Source organism: Salvelinus alpinus, chromosome 20 (genome assembly GCF_045679555.1).
Source record: "Salvelinus alpinus chromosome 20, SLU_Salpinus.1, whole genome shotgun sequence".
Lineage (NCBI taxonomy): Eukaryota > Metazoa > Chordata > Actinopteri > Salmoniformes > Salmonidae > Salvelinus > Salvelinus alpinus.
In genome coordinates this window covers 14,564,099-14,573,775 of record NC_092105.1, presented here as the reverse complement: position 1 = coordinate 14,573,775, position 9,677 = coordinate 14,564,099, and the positions used below count along the sequence as shown (strand labels likewise).

General features: G+C 44.9%; 1 protein-coding gene across 4 annotated transcripts; it reads left to right on the top strand.

The window, feature by feature from the left end:
- Positions 1-210: 210 nt before the first annotated feature.
- On the top strand, positions 211-7,048 carry LOC139546328 (growth hormone-regulated TBC protein 1-A-like). 4 transcript variants are annotated; one of them, XM_071354599.1, is made up of 8 exons: positions 211-1,220; positions 1,651-1,796; positions 1,947-2,111; positions 2,362-2,486; positions 3,270-3,366; positions 5,388-5,560; positions 5,696-5,881; positions 6,114-7,048. In XM_071354599.1, the coding sequence occupies exons 1-8, from the start codon at positions 1,102-1,104 to the stop codon at positions 6,216-6,218; spliced, it is 1,116 nt and encodes a 371-aa protein (XP_071210700.1). In that variant the 5' UTR covers positions 211-1,101; the 3' UTR covers positions 6,219-7,048. The 4 variants fall into 4 exon arrangements, with proteins under 4 accessions (XP_071210700.1, XP_071210702.1, XP_071210701.1 ...); XM_071354601.1 differs by having other exon boundaries at positions 862-1,220; positions 1,735-1,796; positions 5,696-5,886; positions 6,015-7,048; XM_071354600.1 differs by having other exon boundaries at positions 954-1,220; positions 1,735-1,796.
- Positions 7,049-9,677: the final 2,629 nt, after the last annotated feature.

The window sequence follows — 9,677 nt, the reverse complement described above, 5'->3', positions numbered from 1 at the left end:
TATGTCAGCATTGTAGCTATGGGTTAAAGTCACATAAAAAACATCATTTATTACACAAGAAAATGGCCTTAACTAAATCCCCCTCTTCTAATTTCCTCCCGTGATCAAACCGCCATAACAAAAAAAATGAAACGCAGCCTAACGTGATCATTGACAGCTGCCTTGAAGGACACAAATAAACATTGCTTTCTGCTTCTTAGATCAGTGGCTAAACTGACAACGGAGTGAAGAGCAGAAATCTCAACTAGCAAGCAAGTCGCAGCAATGAAGAATTGAGTGTGTGCTAGTTCACGCGAAGGGGGGGAAATTCTGTCAGGGGGGAGATTTTTGGCACGACACCGGTCTCTCAGGCAGCCTCGCGGTCTGATGAGGGTGGGAGATCCGAGGATCTGAACCCGAGGTAGAAGCCACCGGAGAGGGAGACAGAACCGAGCACAAAGACGCAGGTACCTCCGGATCCGATCTTGAATGTGAAGCCCCCAAGGAAGAAGGCGCCGGAACCTCTGGATCCAGAACGGCAAAGCTGTTTCTGGTCTGTCAGATCCGGGTTCAACATCTCCATGGAGACCCCGGTTGGCAGAGGACGCTTTCTTCGACTTCCACGGCGAGTGACGTACATCCATAGCTGGTTGGGTGGGTCGAGAACGGCTCCGTTCTCCAGGGAAGGGGGAGACCCCTTCGGGGATGGAACCCTGCTGAGCACCGGCCAGTCGTCTGTAGAGAGCCGACACGGCGGCGAAAATTCCACCAGACCAGTGCCGCGTTCGGCAACTGGGTTGGAAGAAAAATAAAAACTAACGGGCGTGTGTTCCCCAGTAGCTTGTGTATGTTTGCTACTTGCTTGTTAGGAGTAGCCACGTCGCTCCTGTAGTCCTCCACAAGCAAGCAGTTGCTACATTGAAAGTCGGCGCGGTCCACATTGACCCGGAACAAAGCAAAGTAAATACGGTTCCCGCAGCACTAGAAACGTTCAATAGTGGCCTGCATTTGATACCTCCGAGCCAGCTACCGCAGTATCTCTCCCCCTATGCGGACTGGCAGTTACATTGATTTCTAATGTAACTGCGCACTGTTGAAGTTGGTGGATCAGACAATCTACTAATGGGGTGCGTTTTCACATGTTACGGTCAATTCGGAGGAGTTCACGCTATGGAGAGTGGAACGAACGGAAACATCTCTTCCCAGCTTCACCTGAACAACCGCATTAACGCGAATGACAGGTAACGCTTATCTTGTGAATCATGTTTTAATAACAGCCGACCTATGCATGATGAACGTTTTAATGATCAAAACAAATTATATATTTATCTTTTAAGGATGTTTGAACTCTCTCTCGGGATCTTTCCTCGTTTGACTTGGTTTTTGCTCTAATCAGCTTGTCTCTCGGGTTGTAATTTCACACGGGTTGATTCAACAGCATATTATCTGATTCTATAGCTGGCTATCTGTCACAGAAATCCTTACCAACCACCTAGTCTGGGTTATTGTAGCTAAGGCTTGGCCAATGTCAGGTCATCTGACTATCACTGTGCTATTACAGGCTGTGATCAATACAGTCTGCTGGGTCTAAAATGTGGGTCATATAGATCTGAATGATCCATAGTTATTTAAGTGTGTGTGTCTCTTCCCGGCCTGACCCTGTCTCTATAGGGTTGACACCTATGGGTTTGAGAGGCCTGAGGGTTATGAATCCTATGAGGAGATGATGGCTCAATATGTAGCCGTTCTCAACAGGCAGTCTACCAAGTGGTCCAAACTCCTGCAGGGGAAAGTCAACGTGGAAAATAACCAGAAGGGTGAGACACACACACAGAGCGAGCGAGAGGGAGAAACACACACGTTTACATTTTAGTTAGCAAACACTTATCCAGCGCAACTTGAGTGCATACATTAAAAAAAAAAAAAAAAAATTAAAAGGGCTTTAGTCATGGTTTCGGTTCCCTTAGTGAAGCGGTACGTGCGTAAGGGTGTGCCCAACGAGCACCGAGCCCAGATCTGGATGGCAGCCAGCGGTGCCCAGGAAGACCTGGAGAAGAACCCGGGGTACTACCACTCTCTGCTGGGCACCGAGCAGCAGCACGACGCCAAGCTGGAGGAGACAGTCCGCATAGGTAGTGTAACTATATTCACATGATTGTAATCACCTCTACTTAACTCAGCTCACCTGCGGTGGATGCATCTGGAACATGTTCATTAGGGCATGCAATATAAAATGTTTTATAGTGTTTTGCAACAGAAAACAGAAATGAGTGCTTTTGAGGTCCCTGTTACTGTCAATTTTCTTCAGTTTCGTTCCCTGATGATCAAGACCCTGATGATTCCTTTATGATTGGTTGATGGTTGAGTGTCCTGTCTTGGTAGACATGCACAGGACATTCCCCGAAAACGTGCAGTTCCGGAAGAGCTCTGAGCCCTGTCTGCAGAAGGCCCTGTACAATGTGCTGCTGGCATACGGACACCACAACCAGGTTGTGGGATACTGCCAGGTACTGGGCCTTATATCAAATCAAATTTTATTCGTCACATACACGTATTTAGCAGATGTTATTGCGGGTGTAGTGAAATGCATGTGCTTCTAGCTCCGACAGTGCAGTAATATCTAACAAGTAATATCTAACAATTACACAACTTACACCCAATACACACAAATCTAATAAAGGACTGGAATTAAGAATATTTGGATGAGCAATGTCAGAGCGGCATAGACTAAGATACAGTATATGAGATGGGTAATGCAAAATATGTATACATGATTAAAGTGACTAGTGTTCCGTTTATTAAAGTGGCCAGTGATTTCAAGTCTATGTATACAGGCAGCAGACTCTATATGCTAGTGATGGCAACACTATACTATAAACCAGGGTTCTCCAACCCTTTTCCTGGAGAGCTACCCTCCTGTAGGTTTTCGCTCCAACCCCAGTTGTAACTAACCTAATTCGGCTTATCAACCAGCTAATTATTGGAATCAGGTGCACTCGATTAGGGTTGGAGTGAAAACCTACAGGACGGTAACTTTCCAGGAACATGGTTGGAGAGCCGCTCCAGGTATAAATAATCTGTTAACTGAGTGGATTTCACTTGTCTCCTGTCTGACGTACCTTGTGTGTATTGTACGTCTCCTGTCGCCTCTTCTGCTTGTACCTGTTCTGTCCCCAGCCATAACTGCTTATACCTCACCTGTTCTCTATAGTGTGTGTGTGTTGTGTGCATACCATGTGTGCACAGGTGTGTGTGTGTGAAGGGAGTTATAGTTTCTCTCTCTATTCTAGGGTATGAATTTCATTGCAGGCTACCTCATCATCATCACTAAGGATGAAGAGAAGTCCTTCTGGCTGATGGATGCTTTATTGGGAAGAATACTCCCCGGTTAGTACCACACACTCCTGTTGTGTCTGTCTTCTCGTCTGTGTTTGTATGCCTGTGTGCATGCGTGGTTGTGTGAGAGGATGTGTGTGGTGAGGTGTGCAAGTACAGTGCCTTCAGAAAGTATTCATACCCCTTGACTTATTCCACATTTTGTTGTTACAGCCTGAATTCAAAATGGATTAAATATAATTTTTTTCTTTTCAGCCATCTACACACAATACCCTATAATGACAAAGTGAAAACATGTATTTAGACATTTTTGCAAATTTATTCACAATAAAATACAGATATCAAATGTATATCAGTATTCACACCCCTGAGTCAATACTTTGTAGAAGCACCTTTGGTGACAATTACAGCTTTGAGTCATCTTGGGTATGTCTGTATCAGCTTTGAGTCATCTTGGGTATGTCTGTATCAGCTTTGCACATCTGGATTTGGGGATTTTCTACTATTCTTCCTTGCAGAATTTTTTCACGATTTTTTTTGTATTCAAGTCTGGGCTTTGGCTGGGCCACACAAGGACTTTAACATTCTTGTTCTGAAGCCATTCCAACGTTGCTTTAGCTCTATGCTTAAGGTCATTGTACCCTTGGAACTTAAATCTTCGCCCCCCCAGTCTAAAGTCGTTTGCACTCTGAAGCAGGTTCTCATCAGGGATTTGCCTGTATCTGTCTCCATTCATTGTTTCCTCTATCCTTACCAGTCACCCAGTCCCTGCTGCTGAAAAGCATCCCCATAGCATGATGCTGCCACCACCATGCTTCACGGTAGGGATGGTGTTAGATGGGTGATGAGCTGTGCATGGTTTTCTCCAGACATAGCACTTTGCTTTCAGGCCAAAGAGTTACATTTTTATCTCAGACCACAGAATCTTGTGCCTTATGATCTCAGTCTTTCACGTGCCTTTTTACAAACTCCAGGCGTGCTGTCATGTGCCTTGTTCTCAGGAGTGGCTTCCGTCTGGTCACTCTCCCATAAAGCCCAGATTGGTGGTGCTGTAGAGACTGTTGTCCTTCTGGCAGGTTCTCCCATCTCCCAGTACCCGTCTACCAATAGGGGCCCTTCTTTGCAAAGCATTGGAAAACCTCCCTGGTCTTTGTGGTTAAATCTGGGTTTGAAATTCACTGCTCGACCTTACAGATAATTGTTTGTGTGGGGTACAAAGATGAGGTATTGTAGTCATTCAAAAATCTGGTTAAACACTATTATTGCACACTGAGTGAGTCCATGCAACTTGCGACTTCTTAAGCAAATCTTTACTCCTGAACTTATTTAGGCTTGCCATAACAAAGGTTTAATTTTTTCAAATTAATTTGTAAACATTTCAAAATTCATAATTCTACTTTGACATTATGGGGGTATTGTGTGTAGGCCAGTGACACAAAAATCACAATAAAATGTTACATTCGGCCTGTAACACAACAAAATGTGGAACAAGTCAAAAGGTGTAACTACTTCCTAAGGCCACTGTACATACAGTAGTTGTAGACCTATTTGTTTGTGGAAGGCTCTATTGCTGTGTGCTTCTGTGCAATAGCACCGTGATCACGTGGCTTGTGGTAAGACACTGTTTGCTGTTGGTTTATCAGGCTCACATTACAAGATTAATAACCACAGGATGTTTCTCAGGATATATACCATTTATGTACCACACACACACCTTTACACTCATCATATGCTGCTGCTACTGTTTATTTTTATTTTAGTCTTATTATTATCTATCCTGATGCCTAGTCACTTTACCCTGCTTTCATGTACATATCTACCTCAAATACCTCATACCCCTGCACATTGATCTGGTACTTCCTGTATACAGCTCCATTCTTGTGTATTTTATTCCTCGTGTTAATATATTTATTTTTATTATATTGTTTTAACTCTGCATCATTGGTAAGGGCTATATAGTGTACACCCATTGTATTCAGCGCATGTGACAAATATAATTTGATTTTACACACACACAACCTCATTTCACACACACAGAACTGAATTAACCTGAGCAGTCCATGTTGTTGTAGACTACTACAGCCCGGCCATGCTGGGGTTGAAGACGGACCAGGAGGTGTTGGGGGAGCTGGTAAGGGTCAAAGCCCCAGCCGTGTGGCAGGCCATGGTCCAACACAACGTCATGTGGACCTTGGTGGTCTCCCAATGGTTCATCTGCCTCTACATCGACGTCCTGCCTGTAGAGGTAAGGGTCTCGGGGGGGGGGGTGGGGTGTTTCCGTGTGCTTGTTGACACAGGACCCAGACTGAAATACTGTCATCACCACCCTCTGTAAGATAATGATTCTCTTTGTCTTTCTCACATCTCTCGTCTTCCCTAGACAGTTCTGCGGATCTGGGATTGCCTGTTTTACGAGGGTTCTAAGATCCTGTTCCGCGTGGCCTTGACTCTGATTCGCCACCACCAGGCTGAGATCCTGCAGGCCCGCTCCATGGTCGAGGTGTGTGAGCGCTTCAAACTGATCACCCAGGGAGCCTTTACATACGACTGCCACACCTTCATGCAGGTAAGGTACTCCAAAAGAGAGAAGTAACCTTAGGCACAGATCTAGGGTCTGTGATCAGTGTATATTGGTAACTTAATCTGTTCCACAAACAGTTTACTAACTCCTTTCTCTTCTTCCTGATATTGACGGGAAGGCCTCCTTTCTCTTCTTCCTGATTGACAGGAAGGCCTCCTTTCTCTTCTTGCTGATATTGACAGGAAATCCTCCTTTCTCTTCTTCCTGATATTGACAGGAAATCTTCAGGGAACCAGGAAGTCTCTCCATGGCAACCATCACTAAGCTGCGGGAGACGTACAGAGAGCGTATCGTGGCGGAGGAGAACAGACTCTGCCCCTGACCACCACTAATAACCTCCCTAAAGCAATCGCCTTGCGGTTCGCCTGGCCGTGTTCCAGGTCATTTTTGTTGCCCTGACGCTAAACAGATTATTAGATCTCACAATCCCTGGGGAAATGTGTAATATCTCAGGAACCATATGATGACATCTGAGGTGCTAAAATGGTCTGAGCGATTGTAGTACCCCATCTAACTGAATATTATTTATTTGTTCTCAGGTAGCAATTCTTTGCATTGTAAAAAGCTACCTGTAATTTTCCTGTGGTAGGATCTTGGAAACAATAGGTTGGGATATGTCAGAGTGGAGGTTGTTTTTATATATATTTTTATGAACCTTTTATTTAGTCCAGTTAAGAACAAATTCTTATTTTACAATGACAGATTTTTACCATGTCAGCTCGGGGATTTGATCCCGCAACCTTTCGTTTACTGTCCCAACGCTCTAACCACTAGGCTACGTGCCACCCCAATATGTAAGCATAGGCTTGTTGGGTTGAAGATAATGAGGTGTCACCTCTGAAATGAAGTCACGGGCTGTAGTCCACTCCTCCACGAAGTGTAGGATCATTCACTCCCACCCAGGAATCGTCTGGGAAAATAAATTCCAGCCTATATTTACACCATCCAAATGCTTTAAATCCATGAACAAGTGCATCCTTAGGCCCGAATCCTAACTTGATCTGTGCATGTATGTTTCTGCGCTAATCTTCCATTGAATGCATGAATTATGTTTGTGCAATCATACCTCTATAGATTTTGACTTTAGGGTATAAGGTTTTGGAATTGGACCTTTTTACTGTTTTGCCACAATAAAGAACTGCTCTCTCACGATTACCTTTGTAGATGAAGTTAGTTACTGTCGGTTTAAAATGTGAGGATTTAAACAATGTATTGCTTTGTTCCAAGGCCGTAGGCCATGGAGTCAACATTGGGGGGGACCAAACTCGCCCCCAAGTTCTCATTTGCAACTGCAACCTGGCCAAGATAAAGCATAGCAATTCGACACACAACAACACAGTTACACATGGAATAAACAAAACATACAGTCAATAATACAGTAGAAAAATAAGTCTATATACAATGTGAGCAAATGAGGTGAGATAAGGGAGGTTAAAGGCAAAAAAAAGGCCATGGTGGCGAGGTAAATACAATATAGCAATAAAACACTGGCATGGTAGATTTGCAGTGGAAGAATGTGCAAATTAGAAATAGAAATAATGGGGTGCAAAGGAGCAAAATAAATACAGTAGGGGAAGAGGTAGTTGTTTGGCCTAAATTATAGATGGGCTATGTACAGGTGCAGTAATCTGTGAGCTGCTCTGACAGCTGGTGCTTAAAGCTAGTGAGGGAGATAAGTGTTTCCAGCTTCAGAGATTTTTGCAGTTCGTTCCAGTCATTGGCAGCAGAGAACTGGAAGGAAAGACGACCAAATGAGGAATTGGCTTTGGGGGTGACCAGTGAGATATACCTGCTGGAGCGCGTGCTACGAGTGGGTGCTGCTATGGTGACCAGTGAGCTGAGATAAGGCGGGGCTTTACCTAGCAGAGACTTGTAGATAACCTGTAGCCAGTGGGTTTGGCGACGAGTATGAAGCGAGGGCCAACCAACGAGAGCGTACAGGTCGCAATGGTGGGTAGTGTATGGGGCTTTGGTGACAAAACGGATGGCACTGTGATAACAAACTGGATGCAGTCTGAGTAGAGTGTTGGAGGCTATTTTATAGATGACATCACCGAAGTCGAGGATCGGTAGGATGGTCAGTTTTACGAGGGTATGTTTTGCAGCATGAGTGAAGGATGCTTTATGGCGATATAGGAAGCCAATTCTAGATTTAATTTTGGATTGGAGATGCTTAATGTGAGTCTGGAAGGAGAGTTTACAGTCTAACCAGACACCTAGGTATTTGTAGTTGTCCACATATTCTAAGTCGGAGCCGTCCAGAGTAGTGATGCTGGATGGGCGAGCAGGTGCGGGCAGTGATCGGTTGAATAGCATGCATTTAGTTTTACTTGCGTTTAAGAGCAGTTGGAGGCCACGGAAGGAGAGTTGTATGGCATTGAAGCTCGTCTGGAGGTTAGTTAACACAGTGTCCAAAGAGGGGCCAGAAGTATACAGAATGGTGTCGTCTGCGTAGAGGTGTGTCAGAGAATCACCAGCAGCAAGAGCAACATCATTGATGTATACAGAGAAGAGAGTCGGCCCGAGGATTGAACCCTGTGGCGCCCCCATAGAGATTGCCAGAGGTCCGGACAACAGGTCCTCCGATTTGACACACTGAACTCTATCAGAGAAGTAGTTGGTAAACCAGGCGAGGCAGTCATTTGAGAAACCAAGGCTGTCGAGTCTGCCAATAAGAATGTGGTGATTGACAGAGTCGAAAGCCTTGGCCAGGTCAATGAATACGGCTGCGCAGTAATGTCTCTTATCGATGGCGGTTATGATGTCGTTTAGGACCTTGAGCGTAGCTGAGGTGCACCCATGACCAGCTCTGAAACCAGATTGCATAGCGGAGAAGGTACGGTGGGATTCGAAATGGTCAGTAATCTGTTTGTTAACTTGGCTTTCGAAGACCTTAGAAAGGCAGGGTAGGATAGATATAGGTCTGTAGCAGTTTGGGTCTAGAGTATCACCCCCTTTGAAGAGGGGGATGACCGCGGCAGCTTTCCAATCTTTGAGAATCTCAGACGATACGAAAGAGAGGTTAAACAGGCTAGTAATAGGGGTTGCAACAATTTCGGCAGATAATTTTAGAAAGAGAGGTTCCAGATTGTCTAGCCCGGCTGATTTTTAGGGGTCCAGATTTTGCAGCTCTTTCAGAACATCAGCTATCTGGATTTGGGTGAAGGAGAAATGGTGGGTGCTTTGGCGGGTTGCTGTGGAGGGTGCCGGGCAGTTGACTGGGGTAGGGGTAGCCAGGTAGAAAGCATGGCCAGCCGTAGAGAAATGCTTATTGAAATTCTCAATTATAGTTGATTTATCGGTGGTGACAGTGTTTCCTAGCCTCAGAGCAGTGGGCAGCTGGGAGGAGGTGCTCTTGTTCTCCATGGACTTTACAGTGTCCCAGAACTTTTTTGAGTTAGTACTCCAGGATGCAAATTTCTGTTTGAAAAAGCTAGCCTTAGCTTTCCTAACTGCCTGTGTATATTTGTTCCTAACTTCCCTGAAAAGTTGCATATCACGGGGGCTATTCGATGCTAATGCAGAACGCCACAGGATGTTTTTGTGCTGGTCAAGGGCAGACAGGTGTGGAGTGAACCAAGGACTATATCTATTCTTAGTTCAATTTTTTTTGAAAGGGGCATACTTATTTAAGATGGTGAGGAAATTACTTTTAAAGAACGACCAGGCATCCTCGACTGACGGGATGAGGTCCATATCCTTCCAGGATACCCGGACCAGGTCGATTAGAAAGGCTTGCTCGCAGAAGTGTTTTAGGGAGCATTTGACAGTGATGAGGGGT

What these genes read in the sequence shown, in the direction of transcription:
- LOC139546328 (XM_071354599.1), top strand. Translation starts at nt 1,102, where the DNA reads ATGGGGTGCGTTTTCACATGTTACGGTCAATTCGGAGGAGTTCACGCT. An exon ending in CGCATTAACGCGAATGACAG is followed by an intron (nt 1,221 to 1,650) that starts GTAACGCTTATC and finishes CTGTCTCTATAG; the next exon opens with GGTTGACACCTATGGGTTTG. An exon ending in ATTGGGAAGAATACTCCCCG is followed by an intron (nt 3,367 to 5,387) that starts GTTAGTACCACA and finishes ATGTTGTTGTAG; the next exon opens with ACTACTACAGCCCGGCCATG.